The sequence below is a fragment of the Drosophila busckii genome, chromosome 3L (genome assembly GCF_011750605.1).
Source record: "Drosophila busckii strain San Diego stock center, stock number 13000-0081.31 chromosome 3L, ASM1175060v1, whole genome shotgun sequence".
Taxonomy (NCBI): Eukaryota; Metazoa; Arthropoda; class Insecta; order Diptera; family Drosophilidae; genus Drosophila; species Drosophila busckii.
This window is the reverse complement of record NC_046606.1, coordinates 9,829,780-9,848,783: the sequence shown is the minus strand read 5'-3', so window position 1 is coordinate 9,848,783 and position 19,004 is coordinate 9,829,780. Positions and strand designations below refer to the sequence as shown.

Below are 19,004 nucleotides of genomic sequence, written 5' to 3'. Positions count from 1 at the left end.
TCAAGGGTGACTCCAGCCATGAACACAGTCCTAGCACTGATCAATCTGCTGCTGTTGTCGACGCCGACGCCAATGCGTGCGTCTCTGTGCCACTTTGCAACATTCAATTCAATCATGCAACAGTTTGTGGCTAGAAGGTGTGTGCGCACGCCCGCCTGCTTGGCTGCCAACTGGCGCGACATGTTCCGCTCCGCTCCTCGTTTATTCAAATTGTCAATTGGCAAATTGCTCATAAACTTGCCGCGTCCGTTCGTCCGTTCGTCTGTCGCTCTAGCCAATAAATATTGGTTTTATTACCAAGCTATGTAAATTTTTATGCACTTGCCGCACACACAAATCTCTGGCTCAGTCTCCCAGACTCAGACTTGAGTGTTGATGTGTAAATCGCAGGCGGGCGTGCTCCATTGGCTGCTGCTCATTGTCGCCAGCGCAGACAATGCAAATCGGATTTACTTTCACTACAATTGCAATTGCAAAAATTGATAATTTGTCAGTGCAAAGCTTAAGGAGCTGCCAAGCGAAAGTTCACACACAGTTGACAAGTTGAGTTTGCAATAAATCAAAGAAAATAAATCAAAACTCAACACATTTAAATTACATTTGCTATAATTACATTTGCTTTAAATGAATTCTTTTTCGTAGTTTCAATTCTTATGTTACTTTGGCCTTTTATAGCTTTGCAGCTTTATAAATATTTCTTGGTTTCTTTCCCCCTCTTGGCAGTTCAATGTACTCGAAACAATTGAACATTAACCACGCTTTGTTGCTTGTTAGTTTTGCTTGGTTTTGCTACATGTTGCATTGTTGCGGTCTCTTTCACCAGCTTCCCAACAGCAGTGGCAGCCACACGAGGCATCCACAGCTTAGCTGCCAAACAATTCAAGTCATAAGTTAGTTTTAGCGCAGTGCGGATGCGATTAGGCCCAGCCCACATATAATTAACGCCCCACCAAAAAAGCAAAACGCAGCAAGCTAAAGTTGGATGCAAGCAACTTGAAATACACTTTGAGTGGAAGAAATTCAGCAAGCTGGACAGCTTAGTCTTACTAATCGAGTAACTTATTTACATGCTTAAGTTTAAAGTGTATTGAGTGAAATAGATAGACAGGCGTAAAGCTAAAGTTAAATGCACCCAACTTTATATACACTTTGAGTAGAAGAAGCGCACTAAGCTCATAAATTTAATAGTTTTTAAAGTTCATTTGCTTATACAAACAGTTAGGCAATTGGCGAACAGCTAAAGCTGGATACAACCAACTTGTTATACACTTTGAACATAGGTAGCGAAGTAATCTATAATATAATTATAGTTTCATGGACAGACAGCAAAAATTGCATACATCCAACTTAATATACACTTTGAACATAGGAGGCGAAGTAAACTTTAATGATAGCTCTAAAAATTAATGTGTACTCAGTCAGTTGGCAAACAGTTAAAGCTGCATGCTACCAACTATATATACACTTTGACTTTAGACTCAAATAACATCAGTCGAAGATTCCAGACAGTCGAACAGCTGAACTGTTCAATCGATTCATTTGCTGCTCATACTTGCGTATAACTTTAGTTCACCCTCTACCATTAGTCATTTGTCGAAGTGTGTGTAAAAAACTATTTATACATGCGAGATGGGCTCTAAGTAATGTCGCTGAGGTTAAACACAAATTGCTGTTGGTAGCAAATCACGTAGTCGCAGGCATTTTTGATAATCAGCGGCAGCGGAGAAAAGTGTTGCCCACAATGGCGGCGAACTGACCATGACTAAGCGTTCGTACAACTTTTACTTTATGGAACAGACAATATATGAGGAGGGTGGCGTGGCGTGGGGTGGGGTGGTTGGCAACGCCTCAAGAAAGGATGCGCGCCTTCAATCTAAACTTCAATATGTTTTGCTTTTTTTTTTCTGGCTCTGGCTCCCCAAACTCATTTGATGCAATCGTGGGCTACAAGTGCACACATGTCGCTGATCATCAGCGTCGTTTATCTTTCGGAAGTGCCTTGCAACAAACTGACAGCTCAGGTTGTAGTTGTTGCTGTCTGGCTGGCTGGCGACCCAGTTGACCCCACCGAGTCGCTGAGTTATGAACCCGTTTGGCGCTTAATGAGTTACAAAGCGCTGTGTGTCGCTCCAGGCAACAGGAGGCGGAACACTCCAGCAACAGTTTTGAGTGCACTGCTGGCTTGTGTTTTGATTTTGTAGCTTCTGGGCATTGCTCAGGCTCTTAGAGTCCGCCTCACCAAATTGAGGTGTCGTAATTGTGAAAACACAAGACAGAGACAGAGATAGGAGTGAAGAAAAAAAAAACTACAACACGATGTGGATTCACTTTTGGCTGTTTGTTCATCTCCTCCACCTGCTGCTGCTGCTGGTGCTGGTGCTGCTGACAGTGAAAGTCAAACAAAAGTTTTTCCCATTGTCTCTCTCCTTCTGTTAGTTTATATTTTTGGCTTTTGTCTCGCCCCTTTGGCGCCGCAGGAATATGTTAGAAACACAATACCCACAAAATCCCCAAAACTCATTTGCAATGTTAAGCAAACTATGTTGGCAATATATAAACGACTCAGTCAGCTAACAAGCTGCCTGATTAAAGCCAAGCTTAACTTAAATTAACTGTTATATGATATTAACAAAAAAAAAAACTCTTGCCTATCTATTTACTTTTGCTAAGCTACAGCAACAACTTGTGCAATTTCGACCACACCCAAGTCACTTTTAATTTTCATTTAGTTTTTGTTGTATTTGTATTCAAATGTTTACTACTTTTTTTTATAGTCACTACATAATGGCAAATGTTCATTTTCAATTACTGCGTTTTTTTTTGTTGTTTTTGCTACGCCTCAATTCACTGCCAGTTGAAACAGAAGAAGACATCAGTTTGTTGTAAATAGAGCTATAAACATATTGAGATATAACATAATTTAATTAAAATTTGCATTTAAAATAAGCTGTAGCTAAACCAAAGACAAATATAGCTATGAATTTAATTAGCATAAGACGAAAGCTCAAAATTTTCTAATATTCATTTTTGTATGCAAATGGCTTTTACTAAACTAACAGCATATGCGCTTTTAATTAAAGTTAATGTCAGTTTAATTCAAACCTAAATAAATCAATGCTAATTAAATTAGCATTAGTTTAGCATTTTCAGCATTAAAATATATAAATATATATATCCAATTTTGAGTTATGCCATGATACATTATTTACATTTGTCTTATTTGAAATCGAATTAAAATTTATAGCAAAATATTCCAAATGTTTCACTGAAAAATGGTTCTATGATCTGAAATTATGTAATATAGCCTATGCTATATACAAGTTGAGCATAAATCACAGTGCTGTGAACTGTTTTGAATGCTTTGAATTACATTCAAGTGGTGCTCAATTGGCGCCACTAAGTTAATTTATGTTGCAAGGCTGCTTATCAGTTTCCCACAGTACTCCATGGCCTGACCCGCAGCTTGGCTTCTTGGCATGATTAATGCGAGTTATTGCCTAACATATAGTTCAAGCTGATTACGCAGTTGTTGACTAAATAAGGCAGGCCAACCTTCAATCGACGTTTACCGAATAATTGACGCTCTTAGCTTGTAATTGTTCAATTAATTCAATGTTGCATAATTATATAAATCGCGTACAATCTTTTTTGAGCTAATTAACCAGATGTTTGTGGCCAATATTATGATCATTTGTCAGCTGCAGCTTAAGCTGTCGAAAATTTGTGAAAATGCATTGGAAAGCCATGAGACCATGTCAATGGCAAATAGCAAATAGCTTGGCTGGTTGCTTGTTTTTACCATTTTCGTAAGCGCTGGAAAATCAATCATGAAATATGCCAGCCATTAACAATGGATTTGTAATCGGATTTGGATTTGCTATGGATTTATCTGAGGCAAAAGAGAGCTCAATACAATAATTCAAAATATGTTCGATTGGCTTTCTACTTGGCCTTCTGGCCAGTTCAACGAACTTGCTCACCTAAATCTGATGACAACACAGCAAAAACTATCGTATTACCAACAACAACTTGAAAAACACTCTCAAGAGTCTTCTTCTTCGTCGGCTTCGTGTGGTCGGTTGGTCACTCAAGTGCAATTAAGTGTTTTGTCTGCCAAATATGTGGGCTATAAAGTAAAGTAGCGCCAAATGACCCAAGGTTAAGCTGGTTAGCTGCCAGGGCTACCAAGTCGACCCACTCAAGCGTGTTTATCTTTAATATTAGTTGCATTACTTCATTCAGTTAGTTGCATTTCACTGTTGCGGCTTTGCGCTCTAGCGCGGGCAATTAAAATGATATTATTACCAAAGGTCTATACGGTCAATGTACTTGGCCGGCCAACAGCTGCAGCAACGGTACAGCGCTTACCGCTAAGTTGGCTGAGCTACCCAAAAAAAAAGCTTTGCTTTATGCAAAGGCATAAGCTTTGAGCTTTTGTAATGTTGTAATAATCGTAATTGAAATTTAATGCTTTACTTAGGTCGTCGTCGTCGGAGAAAGCGACAGTCGCGCAATTGAGTCGCTCATGTCACTAGAACTTGGCCCAAATTAAAGTGTTAACTGCAGTACTAAAAACAAAACTAATTATATAAAAGGCCTAAAGTTGGCAATTTCATAATCAGCATTAAAGCATGTAAAAGCCATGTAACATGTTTTTAATGAGACCACAAGCTAAGCTGAAAAAAATTGAAAACCATGTTGACAACAGCCAAACTTGTTCTCAGTCCCCTGCGAAGCGCGTACCATAAGCAGCAGCCAGACGCGGGGGCATGCCACTTCAGATTGGCCAGGCAGCCAGCGCAGCTTCTCAAGAACGTGACGGCAACAAAAGCAACGCCGGCGATGGCGATGGCGACGGTGTCTCGTCGGACGTCGTCGTCATCTTATCGTGCCCCGCTCCGAACGTGACACTCGGACGTGATTATGTCAACCATGTCGTCGTCTTTAATACTCGTATCTAACTCCCAGTCTGATATGTTACTCAATAGGCCGTGTCGGGTTTTAACTGTGAACTCTCTCTCTCTCGCTCTTTCTCTCTCTCCATCTCTTTGGCTCTCTTGTATGTTTGCGCATTCTTAAAGCTGATTTCTATAGAAACGCAGCCAGTCTACGGTTTGGGTTAATTCCCAGTGCATTTTATCACAGCACGTTGCAAATGCGCTGACATCATTCCTAAATACTGTCTTCAGTCGTCTTTCTAGGTCAGCCATGCGGTCATTTGTTTGTTGAAAGTCAACTCCCAGGCTGATTAATTGCCCGCTACAGAATGCATCCGCATCTTGCACCCAACACTCAGCAGCACCCAACTGCAGTCATTTCCTAAGCCAGCCTCCACCCATTCATAGAATTAGCTAGAAGAGTCGGCTTGAGTATAAAGTTTCCAAGACTTTGTAGCAAGAACATTTGAATAGTTAAGACAGGAATATTTTATTTCATTGTTGGATTAATATAATAATTGGGAATGCAAATCCCTTGCGCTTCAATTTCATTCTGCTGTATCACAGCCCATTACGCGAAAGAATTTTTGGCGGAAAAAAGCAGCGCTCAATCCGCTAGTGATATTTGTGCCCTCCCTGAACATCTTTCTCTTTGATTTTCGGAAATGCTCATTTCCTTCAACCTCACTTGGGCTGCTTTTGAGATTCTAAAGGTTTTGTTTAGGGAGGCTGAAAGTAAGAGAGTCCTATTACACTTTACCTAGAGTCTTCCTCTTTTTTGTGCTAGCTTGTCTCTTTATAGAAGAATAGAGTGTCTGCCTATGCATAATTCCACTTGAGTTTGAATTTATGTCGGTTTCCCATGCAAATTGACGCTCGGCTCGGTTCGTCTTTACCTCATACCCTTTAACTCATTCCATGCTACAACAAAATCTAACCCAAGTCAGTTTTCTGAAGAATGTAGTAATGAGGAATTTGGGAAAATGCTCAACTAACAACTTTGGATACAAATTAGTTCAAGACAACTTTTCCATCAATGTTGATTTACTTACTTATTGGTAGACCCAAAGTTTTAACACTTTCTTTTCTTCAACTCTTGCACAGCTTCTTGCAACTTTATTGTTTTTCCCACCTCTTGCAACAGTTCAAAGTTGCGTAAACCTTTGTCAGTTGTCACTTGTTTTGTCAATAGCAATGCTAACCCCCACTCCAGCAGTCAGTCGGGTGGACAACTTTGTTTGTCTTTTCGTCTCGCACCCTACATAATTAATCTTAATCGTTTTTTTTTTTTTTTGCTTTCGTAGTTTTGGAACACACACCAGCACACACTTTAGCATTAGTTTGTGTGCTTGAATTTTTGGTCTATTTAAAGGCACTTTCGTTGCTGATTTGGATGACTTCCAAATGTCGTGACTATTTCACTTAGCAATGTGCACAAAAAAGCGCAAAAAAATGTGCGCGCGCTCCAATTTATGTTGACATGTTGCTGTTGCCTTTTTTGCCTACGTTCATTGACTTGCCTGATCCAGATCCAGATCCAGAATTTATTTTCAATTTTTGGCAATAAATTGTAGTTAACAAAGCCCAAAGCCAGTCAAGTCAGCATGGCTGCCCCTATCAGGTGAATCGTGAATTCTGCTCTGACAGATTGCATGCCAACTAGTTCTAAATAAATCGCGGCTTACATATGAATGATACGCTCAAGTCACGAATTCGGGCAAGATTCGGTTTGTGCCGCAAGCAGCAGCAGCAGCAGCAGCAGCTGTGAATCAGTCAGAGACAATCGCAAAACAGGGCGGAGGCGTTTTGTATATTCATTCCCTTCTCCACCCCTCGAGGCAATAAAAAATTCTAAAAACGCGGTCGAGGTCACGCACTGACATTTTCGACAATGAATGTAAAAATTATATTTGTTGTTGTATTGGTTAGTTAATGCTTCGAATTGTTGTTGCTGCTGATTAAATGGGGCTGGGGGGCGATTGCTCAACACTAAGCAAAAAGAATTCTGAGTCAACGAACCTCGCACACAACTTTGTTGTTGCTGTTGTTGTTACTGCCAAAGATCTTGCGATACACAGCTACGTGCCCAGTCTTCGTTTTTATATAAAAATAGACACAACGCGCCGCATTAGAAGATCTTTGGCCAGACGCACGAACATTTGCATGCCACAAGAATAAGCGCGCCTAAAACAAAATATGCGTCATGTTGTTGCTCGACAACAATTGGAGGACGGCAGTGTATGTTGCAATATCCGAGAGATGCTGCAGAGTGGAGAGTTGCGAACGGGGGGCGGGGGATTTATGTGTTCAACAGCCCAATTAGCATTTAGCTGGCAAACTGTAGTAGAAACTCATTTTTCACGTGGCGCCAGCTGGAGGAATTGCTCGAGTTTGTATTTAATAGAGGCACACAAATCATAATTTAACAGAGAAGGGCTTAAAAAAAGTCGGAAAATATATTTATGCGCATTTTGCGCTTTACTAAATCAAAATGGGGCATATTAAGTATACGCACAGTATATTTTAAATTCTTATGCTTAGCTAATAAAAGTCTAATAATAATTTATTTGCTTAAAATTTAATAAAAATATCAATTTGAATTATTATATGTCATAAATTTATTTTTAAATTAATTTTACACAGGCTGTAAAACAAACTTTCGTCTTCTAAAATTTAATTTAAAATAAAACATGTCCTAAATTTTTCAATTCTAAATGAATTTGAATTATTGTAAATTATTATGACTTTATTTGACTTATTTCTTGGACTTTTCTAATTCTAAATTGTTTCAAAATTGTGCCTAAAATATGTAAATTAATATTAGTCATAATTTTGTTTCACTCTTGTAGCAAGTTTTCAATATTATTCTGTTACCACTGTGCATTCACTTTTGTTGAGCTCCAATGGGCGCCCGCTCAGCAGCATCGAGTGTCTCTCATAAGTCTCAATTGCAATCACTATAAAAGCAACAGCCAGAGCCAAAGCCAAAGAAAATCTCAAGTTCAGAGCGCTGGCTGCAGATTAGTCACGAACTGTGTGGCATGAAAATTCTGGTTCATATTTTTATTCTTGCTTATTTGGCTTGCATCAGTTCTAACTGCAGTCGGGGGCCGCGTTGCTTTTTAGGGGCTCAGCTGTTTCGTATTTTTCAGGTGGGTGGGTGAGTGAGCGTGTGCAAAATGCATTAAGAGGCTCGCCAAATTGCCAAGACCCCGACGAGAGCCGTGCATAGATTGGGAGTGGTGGCAGCTTCGACTTCGACTCCAACTTGAAACTGAACACGAGTCTAAACAAAGAGAAAGGCGTTGCTCGGCGGCGGCAACGGCAGTAAGTTGAGTTAAGTTACATTGTGACTGTGACTGGAGGAGCGAACTCACTGCTGTGTTCTCTGCTCTGCTGTTCGGTTCGGCTTGGCGCTGTAATGAGCCGCAACTATCGCAAATAAGCAGCCACACCCACACGCCTCTACACACCTGCCTTGAAGCCACACTTCTTGGTAAGCTGTATGCTCTTCTTGGCTTCGCCTCTAGAATATGCAGCGCAGCATGAGTCGTCGACTCCACACTCAGCTTGCCTCAGACTTGCCTTTCAGCTAATGGCTGCGAATTTGGCCGGGCCGGGCGCTGAAGCTCTAAGTTGATTTTTATTTGCCCAAACGGCCAAGCCTCTAAAAATTCGAGTCTCTGCCCGCGGCGCACTAGCAGCAGCAAGTAAACCCACAAGTTCTTGTGGCCAACTCATAATTAGATATAATGATAAAAATCATATTGCAAACAATTTCAAGTCGCTGTAATGATGCAGAAAATTGTCGAGCGGCAGCAAAAAAAAAAAAAAAAAAATAATGCAGCTCGTTTAAATATTTAACTAAAGCACAAAGATCATTGAACTCAATCAATGACTAAACATACTTTTCATATTTATAGAGTTTAGGTAACGAACTTTCAACACACAAACCAAAGTCAGTGTCAAATTCCTTGAGGCAGGCACAGCTGCCGCGAAATGTCAAAATGTCGCTGGCAATCATTTGTGGCAAGACTCACGAACTAACTTTGCTTATTCAAATCCGATAAACGATCGCCTTTTATGACATTTCAATTTGTTTTTTGGGGACTCGTGGAGGGCCGTCGAGCAGGTGAAAATTGAAATTTATGACTTGACTGGCGGGCAGGATATGTACGCTGTACAGTTACTGCCATAAATATGTGTCCGCTACATCATATTTATCGATTTCTAATGCCAACATGACAGCTATTATTAGTTAGTTGTTGTTGCCACAACATGATGCAAGGGTTCAGCAAGGTTAAACTGTTGTATGAAGATCAGTGTGCGATTAGCCAAAGCGATGCGCAAACAAAATTAATGCCCACGTATGGCTCAGTGGGTGTCATTGTGCGGCTTGTGGCACGCCCACTCAACTTTGACCGCTGCGTGTCAATTACGTTGTAATTATTTTCTCTTTGTGCGCAGCTTGATAAATTGAATATCAAGCTTTGGCCAATGCGGAAAGTTTTGCCCGCCAATTTCATTATCAATTAATCTTTTTGCATTCACTTATGCAATGTGTGGGCTTTGAACTTTCTGTGCTTGGCCTGACAAATGACTGATGCGAATCAAAGAGTTTGCAACTCTCTTTCTACAGTCTCGAGTTCTATGCTGCACCCTAAAGACAATGCACACATAATTTATTATGGAGCCCAGACCCACGCAACTGACGACAGGGCAAACAACTTTATTTGCAATTTAACTTTACCTTTTTTTTTTTTTGTATATTGCGCATACGTCATGTGTGCGCTTTCCAATTGAATTGACTTGCACCACATGCTTGACTTTTATTTTATTGTCTTCCAGGTGTTGTACCATGAAATCGTATCACACGCTCGAGTTGTAAGCGCCTGCATTCGTGCCGCTTCCGAAAGGGAAAGGGAGCAACAACAGCAACCCGCCTCGCTCAACAGCAATTGCTCCAGCGAATCGACCAGCGAGTCGGCGGCCACCAAATCGCATAGTCTAAGCAGCGGCTTTGCCTCCGATGCGCCCGCATTGAGCCAGCCCAGCTCAAGCCAAGCGGCGCTCAATCCCAGAAAAGCTGAAGCCAATTTGGAGCGACTGCGCGATCGCTATCATCTGCTCTATCTCAAGGCCTTTGAGCTGCAGCTCTGCCTGGACAATTTACTGCGCAAACGCAGCTCCACAGCGGTAAGTAGCCAATTGATATATTGAAGGTCAACGCGTTTTCTATTTTCGTGCATTGCATTCATTGAATTCTTGGAAAATAGAAACTTAACTCCCAGCGACTTGGCGCCGCTTTCGTTTCGTTTCTGCCTTTTGTGTCCGCCTCGCGCCAATTGCGGACATTTCTAATTACAAATGTGTCTCTCTACGTTTGATTTAATTAATTCATTTGGTGAAAATGCCGGTAATGCAACGGCAACGTGCCACAAATGCCACAAGCGACACAACTTTGCTATTGGCCAAGTATAAAAAATAAGTGCACAGTGATGCGCAAAATTATAGAAACCACATTAAGTACGAAAATTATCACAAAAATTAATCGATTCATAATCGAATAAATAGTAAAAATAAAATATTTAATTCGAAATTAAAAAATATAAGAAAATTAATTCAGTATTCGAGCTGTAGAGTTTACCAAACATTTATATTTAAATTGTAGCTGCTTTATAAATATATGGCAGATTTTTCTTAGAAAAATATTATTTTAAATTTAAATTAAATTAAATTAAATTTAAATAATTATTTTTTTTATATATTGCTCAATATGCAGCAGAATTGTTTAATAGTTTTAAATTAAACTTATAATTCTTCTATTCATTTTTCTCTTTAAAATTAACAAACTGTAAAGTTTAATTAAAGCTGCGATATTAATTTTGCTATCGAGCTAAGTAAAATATTAATCTTAAAGAAAATACAATTTATAAAGGAAAATATTTTCGATATTTGAATCCAAGCTATTTTTTTCTTTTAAAAGATTTCAGATTTTATAAACAAATCAAGAGATAAACTCATTAGCGCTTTTTAACTGCGAGAAATGTGAATTGAATTTTACCAATCGAAAAAAGAAAAACAAAAAGTTGTCATTTATATTTTAACAATTGCACAAATTTAAAAGCAACAGTTTTAATTGAAGAGCAGCTGAAAGTTGTGCATAATTATTGAAAATTGTTTGCGATAGTAATCATTGATTTATCAAGATATTTTCTTAGATACTTTTGAATGCTGCGCTGCTTAGCAAACAGAACAAGTTCCGAGGCTTAGGCACATTCTCTTACTTTTGAGTTTGCTGCTGTTGTTGTTGTTTTGTTTTGCCCACGCTCCTTGGCATCTCTCGAAGCAACCCACTCACTCACTTAGTTGGCCAAGTGCAGGCTAGTGAAAGTTTTTCTTTTTTGCCTATAATCACATTGACCCAGTTTAATGCATGGGGAGGGGGCGCTCCAGCTGGCTGCTTGGCCTGGTCTCTGGTCTGATTTGCAGCTTTAATCGTTTCCTGGTCGAAGTTCTGAGACACCCTAGCCTGGAGGCCTTACGGCATATAATTGCGGAAAACGCTTACGCTACGTAACGATGAAGTTAATTGTGTATGATTTGGCTGGAGATGAAGCCGCTTTGTGGCTTTAAGTATTGTGTGGGGATTGGGATGTGTCTTGGGCTACTGCGACTCGTGCCAGTTTCAGTTTTGTAATTCATGCAAGGCACGCACTCGACTTCAGCAGCCGGAACGCCTCTCTCTGACCCACACAAAAACAAACTTGGGCTGCTGCCCTCCACTCAGCTGCAGCTTCGGCTTCGGCTTTGGTTGTTTGCCTGTCACGCCCGCGGCTCTGGAGCAGTTCACGTTGTAAACCGCTTCATTTGACTTGGAGTTTCTCTCTCCAGCTCCGACTCTGATGCAACAATTTGCATTTGAACGCCGCCAGCCCCCTAGACTCATATGCCCATGTCCAATTGCCGCCCATGTCGTGTAATTTGCAACACTTTCCGTTTGGCTGTATGCCCCAAAAAAAATATCATACTAAACTGCTCTAAGTGTTGCAAGTGCGGCGCATTAATTAAGCTGCTGGCTTGGCTAAAAATCATAGTAAAAGTGAAATTTATGTGACCCGTAGCTGTTAGCCGAGGCGAAAGGTCGCTACCAACTTGCAACAGCAGCTGCTGTTGCTGCTGCTGCTGCTGCTAATGGAAAGTGCCCGAAAAAGCGTTGCCCGAAAAATTGAGCACAGCAAATGAAAATAAACCAAATCAAATTTACGACGTGCCCATCGAGACGAGCGCGACTTCTCATAAAATGCATTTTATTTCCACTGGCCTTTGCCTCCCACTGCCAAGCGCTGCCCCTCATCCCGCTCCCTCTCTCGCTCTCTAGAGAGGCTGCAACTGTTGAGGAAGCTGCGCTGGCTGACTTGCTCACGTTTACATCAATTATGTGGCTGCCACAGCGTTGCTGTTGCCGTTCCCGTTGCTGCTGCCTCTGCCACATTCGATAAACAAATGCAGTGTTGGCTGTTGAATTACATTGATTACGCTTGATTATTATATTTGATGTGTTCACCCTTCACCCTGCCCCTTGGCTTGTTTATTCTTGAGAAAAGTATAATATTTGTATTTGCCAGTCTTTGTGGCCCTTTTGGCCTCAACCAGAGCAATGCACCTTTTGATTGATTTGTTGCCCAGCTGAAGGCCACAGCAGCCAAGACGAGGCACAAGCGAAAGTGTTGAAAGCTTCTTATTTTTTTTTTACAGCTGCCAGCAGCTGTTGCAGAATTTCTTATCTCAAACAAAAGAGCGAGCTGATCAATTAAAAGAAGAAATTATACAAATTTTCTTTGAAATTGTGCAATGAGCCTCAAAAGTAAAAACAGAGTAAAGGGAAATATAAATAAGATCTGAAATTGGAAATTGATTGGAGAATTGAAAATTAACAAGCCTTATATTACATATTGGGGCTCAAATGACAATAAAATGCAGCAGACCGAACTTAATATGGAATAAAAATAAATAATCGGCAGCATTTTTTAGAGATTAGGATCTAAGAGGTTTACTAAATTGAAACTGGGGACGAACTGAATATAAAAGAGCATTGAATTAAATGAATAAGCTAATGAGCTAGCTATACTAAGAGCAAGTTAATACTTCTAAGGGTCACAACTATTTTGACACTACATTTGAGTCATAAAATGTAGTAGAGAATACTGAGAAAAATCAACAGGAATAAGACAACGTAGATAATTCTAGGAGCTTCAAATTAGAAATCATTACATTGCTTATAATAAAAAATGTCTTAAAATACTTGAAGCACTTTTGATAGATCTAAATGGAAACCTTAGGTTACCCGATATGAGACGCAGACTTTATATAATTTTCCAATAATTATTTCACTATTGAATTTTCATTAACTGAAGGTCTATAAATACCAAAATGATGCATAACTTGAAATGTAATGAAGTACCAATGCTTATTACTCAGCTACCAATTAACTGACCCTCAGCAACGGCATTTAAACAAACATTTGTTAAACCTTTCAATCAAACAAAGTCTTGCCAACGTCTAATTGGCAGTTCAGTCTTGAACAAATCGAGCGCCAATTAACGTATCGATCAAAATATGTTTATGAATTTAATTGTCGATCGTCAAGCAAATATTTTCAGCTTTTTGGTTGCCAGCGGCACATCAATCAACAATGCAGCATGAATAAATCAAATTTATTGCTACAGTAGCAGTTAATAAACAATAACACGACGCTGCAAAATAAATACAAAAATGAATGCAAATTTCGAGAGCGTGTTCGTTAAGGAGAGCGGGAGGGGGAGTGGGGGTTAAACATAGGTAAACGCATAGGCAGTTGCTGCTGCTTGTTGCTTGTTTGAAAACAAGGCACGAAAATGAACGAATGCACATTGAATAATAATTGACGTGCAACAAATGTGTGGCAAGTTTTTGAGGCAAACGAAACGAAACGAAACGTGTCGTAGCCAAATCGGAACTCAATTTGCATGTTCAACAACGAATGTTACAAATGATGACTATTTAATTTGTGGCCTGCGAGTCCCGGAAGATGCCAAAGTTGCAACTTTGTTGCTGTTGTTGTTGCAGTTAAATGGAATCACAATAATTATGTAAATTTGTGGCAGGCAGGCGTGCCACCCACAAGCGCAACACGGAAGCTACTCGCATGCCACAATTTGAAACAATGGCCAAGCGCAAGTTGCAACTGCCACACGTTGCCATTAAAGCCAAATAATTTCTTGCTGTGCAGCACATTTTTTTATATTTTTAGTAATTACCGCCAGTCTCACTTTCGTTTGGAGTCATTGGTTTAGTAATTAGCCGCTAGCCAATAGCAACAACAACAGCCACAAAATGTGGCATGTAATTTTGTTGGCCTGGCCCGAAATGAACAAGTGCGGTTTGCAGGCAAATTGGGTGGGTTTTTCTTTTGGTTTTAGTGAGAAATTGTTTTATAATGTGGCCACAACCCCCAAACTAATACACAGACACACGAACACATGTAAACAGCTTAAAGCAGCAGCAGCAGCAATAACCGTTAGTTGAACTACTTTTAGTGGCAGTTAATGATGCTGCTGCAAGTGTTGCAAGCAGCAGCAGATCCCAAGTAGATTGCCTTGGCTCTGCAGCTTTTTGCTTTTTTTCAATTACTCGGATAATGTTTGGCTTCGAATGTGCCATTTATTGTTCATTATTGGCCAACTCTCCAGATTGGCTTCAACTCTGGCTCAGATTAGCTTATGAGCTCTCGAAAAATTTAATCAAATACGTAATGTGCGATAATTACAGCTTGCGGAAATTTGATAAGAGTCGCGTTTAAAAAATTTAAATAAAATACAAGCGCATATAAAAAATTGCTGCCAATAAAATTTGTCTAAATTTGTCAGCATTAATGTCAAGTTTGTAGTGAAAAGAAAGTAAAAATAGAATAAACTTTTGTGTGAATGAAATGAAAATTGCGCATCCTGTTGTCGAGCCAACTCCATATGCAAACAAGGCAACAACAACAAGCTGGTCAAATTGCTTTATTGTGCCAAAGACACAGAGCCCAAGTCCGAGCCCGAGCCCCAGCCCGAGTCCGTTGTTGTTTCAATTGCTATAATCCAATGCAAGAGGAGCACAAGTCAAACGAGATGCGTTTGCAATGTAATCAATGGGGGGAAATTGCCACAAGGCAGACAACTGCTAACTGGCAACATGTTGCTGCATGCCACATGTGGTGCGCAGTTACCCACACAAACATAAATCAGTACACAATGCCGAAGCGACATCTTCGATTGGCTGACGACATTCGTCTTTGTTTCTCTTCCTGGCCATCATCATTTTCCCGCAGTCTTCGCCAGCATTTATGGCATATTGACATTTAGCCAAATGTCAAATTGCTGCGGCCTTTGTTTGCATTGTTTTCAACTGTCAGTTTATTTGTTTATTGCCTGCAATTGTCACACACACACACAACACAACACAAATGGCAAAAACACCTTAAATGCAAATAAATGCAAAAGTTTGGCTGCAAATTATGAGCGACATGCGTGTCGAGCACCCACACCAAAGTATGCATGTTGCTGCAACATGTTGCCAACTCAAGCAAAAATATGCCAGCAATGTTGCTCGCCGCTGTTGGTGGCAAGCAGCGACCACAAGACGTTTGCTAAATTTAGCGGCTAATGCGATTTGTAATAGTTGCGCTAAATTGTGACCAATGTGGATGCTCAAGCGGCTTTTGTATATACCAGGAAATGTTGGCGACACCAACAACAACAACAACAATGAAAGTAATAATATTGTAGCTGCGGCAGCGGGTGCTGCTGTTGTAGTTGCAACAACAGTGACTGCTGTAGCTAAAGCGCAGTGGGGTGAGTTAACATATTACTTGGAAATATGTTTAGCTTTTTTTTTCCTTTTTGTTTATTGTACAATGTTGCTAGTTGTCAACGCGTTTTGTGGCCTATTGTTGCTGCTTATGGCATATGCAAGTGACAATGTTGCTGTTGCTTAAAATAAACGTTAGTTAGCCAAGTAATGCACAAAGCTTCAATAAGCTATGCTTAGGCTTAGATAACAAATAATGTTAATTTAAATAAGATACAATATATTGTTATTATTATTATTATTAGCCATAGCAGCGTTCACCTTAAGCTTTTAGTGTAAATGTTTCAGTTTAAACTCTTATTGCTTTATTAATTAATTAATTATTAATGCTTAGATAACAGTTAAATGACGTTAGTTGTATTTGAGTAGCTTACTTTTTAGCATCAGTTAATTCCTTTAATGTCTTTCTTGCATAAAAAGATTATGCATTGCTTATTTATAATATATTCAGTACTGGCTGCTAGCAATTGTTGATTTTGTTGGTTATTTCATTGTTGAAAAGCATGCAATGAATTCAACAACATCTAGAAATTGTAAAATTAAAATTATTTTAAGCAATCGCTCGCCAATTTATTATAATAAAATAAGAAACAAAGCAGATTAATGTTGGTGAATTTACTTAGTATTTCACCAATGTTAATACACCAACATTTTGTATGAGACTTTATATGGTGGAGTAAGCAAAGTTGTTGACCAGTGAAGTTACTAACTGCTGACTAAGTAAGACATACTTGAAACCAATAGATATATTTGAAATGACTAACTAAACATATTAAAGCTTAGACAAATTATACCCATGAGCTATTTTGGCTATTCTTTTAATAATTAAAAATGATATACATATGTCATATGTAATTTTCATGGTTTTATAGACTTTTGCAGCAAGACCATTATATGTTAACCAAAAGTTGAATTACTGACTAATACGATTGTCATAAAAAATAACCAAATTCATAAAATAAATAATTGAACAAGTTCAGCTGCTCATTTTGATGACAATAAAGCAATTTCAGCTTAACTGAGTTAAAAGCTAAATACCCCACCCTACTGCAATTCACTTTGCATCAGACAAACATTTTATTTATAACCTGTTTGGAAAAGTATTTGAAATGCATTTAAATAACACTCGCTCACTATTCTGTAAATAAACATATTTACCCGTTGTGGTCATAAAAAGTGTAAACAATTCTACAACAATTGCGTTTGCTTGTCACGTTTTTTTTATGTTTTATTGTATGTTAATTAAACAGTCAGCGTAATAGATAGAAATATAGAGTTTTATGAACATATCGATGACGTTTAGTGTTAATTAAACGTGTGTGTGTGTGTGTGTGTAATAATTCCAGGCGACAAACAATTCACAGATCATAAAAATAAAGTTGGTAACTGAATGAGAGTGAGAAAAGTCGAAACATTTTCCCACGCAGCGAGACCCAAAGACGTGCTTAGAGCATAAGCGGATTTTTTGGAGTATGCTACGCTTCAAGTTGAGGCAAATTGTTCTTGGCTCCAACCCAAGTCCAAGTGGCAGTGGGAAAAATGACATGAGTGCTGTGCTGCTTTGTGTGTGTGACTGAGCGAGTTATTGCGTGTGTTGCTCCGAGATGTTTATCGAGTGCCCCTAATGATAGTTTATGAAGTTAACGTTGCTGTTGCAACTTTAGTCGGCAAATGAGGTGCTAAGCTGGCAACACGACAGTGGCGTGTCCAGCTGCAGTGCCACGCCCACACTCAAGTTAACGCCTACTAATTAGAAGTTCGCGTGAAGTGAAGCGAGTGCGTCGTTTCCAGCTAAAAGGCAAGCAGTTGGTTGCCCCAAGCCCTTTGATTAAATCTACTGGCAGCAGAGTTTACATATAAAGTTTATAACAAATGTGAGGCTGATGTCTTAATTTGATTAAAGCTTTTTGGAAAGTTAGACAATTCTGCCGTTGTTTACAAATTTATGTAAAGCGTTCAGCTGCAAACAATTAAGCAACGCTACATCTTCAGTTCAGTCCAGTCCAGCAGCACTTGCTGTTTGTTTATTTAGCTGCTGTAAGCACCTGCTGTTTAAACAAGCGGCGGCGCCACAAAAGGCTGCATAAATCATCAGCCAGAGAGAGATCGAACAGTCCATTGGATTGACCTTCAGCTAACGAGGTCGTTTGGAATTTTTAGAAAAATCTCAAGCAACATGTTGTAGCAATTAAATTATACAGGCTATGAGCTAATCGCACTATTTTTAATGAACTAACAGCAATTTATTTAGAGACTAAAAATTAACACCCAAGTGTGTTGGGTGGTGTGTGTGGGTTAAAGGTTGATTTCAAGGCTGCTTTGTTTTTCTTTTTTTCATATTTTCTGCTCAACACTTGCCTAAGCATGTCCAACAGGCAAAGCATTAGCATTATTGTTGTTAGTTTTTCGTATTTTTTTGTGTATTGGGATTATCTGTCATCTGTCTGTCTGCAACATGCTGCGTTGTCTCTGCTGGCGTTTCATGTTTTCATTTTTTTGTAGCTTTTTATTTCATTTCGCTGTCTGGCTGGCACTTGGGCCATGCAATTGAAAGCAATTATAACATATATATTCACGTATGTGAAGAAGGAAGCTTGTGGCTCGATTTGTGTTACGTGTTGTGGTGTTGAACAAAAAAAAAAATGAAAATACCAATGGGAAAATTGTGTAAATTCAACTGACCAAGCAAGATAACAACTTAAGCCAATTAAAAAAAATTTAATTTTCATAACTTATAAGTGGCAAATATTTAAACGCATTACACACAATTATTAGAATATTAGTAATGTAACAAATTTAATTATTTTTTATTAATATTTGTATTTGCAGCACGGCTTGGATGACGAAGACGATACGGAAGACGATTCATTTGGCTGCGAGGGCGAAGGCGACGCTGCCACTGAAGACGATCTAAACGAAGTCGTCTCCGACTTGGAATTGGAGTGCGAGAGTCACAATTCTACTGAGCAGCAGCAGCAGCTGTTGCTGCAACGTTTTCAACTAACAGCCACTGAGATTGTTTCCGCCAACGTTTCGTCCGAGGATCAGTCACGCGATTGTATCGCAACCCAAAAGGTAATGGCCAACAAAATTTGCATTTACCAGCTACAAATATTTGTTTAACTTGTTTGCTATTGTTGCTGTATGTTTTGTTAGTAGCTAGAATAATGCATG

General features: G+C 39.3%; 1 protein-coding gene across 1 annotated transcript in view; it reads left to right on the top strand.

Moving 5' to 3' along the window:
• Positions 1-19,004, top strand: part of LOC108598120 (klar) — a 116,708-nt gene that overhangs the window by 76,631 nt on the left and 21,073 nt on the right. The window contains exons 6-7 of the mRNA XM_017984736.1: positions 9,786-10,133; positions 18,660-18,905. Of these exons, the coding sequence (XP_017840225.1) occupies positions 9,786-10,133; positions 18,660-18,905 (594 nt within the window). The remainder of the gene's footprint in view (positions 1-9,785; positions 10,134-18,659; positions 18,906-19,004) is intronic.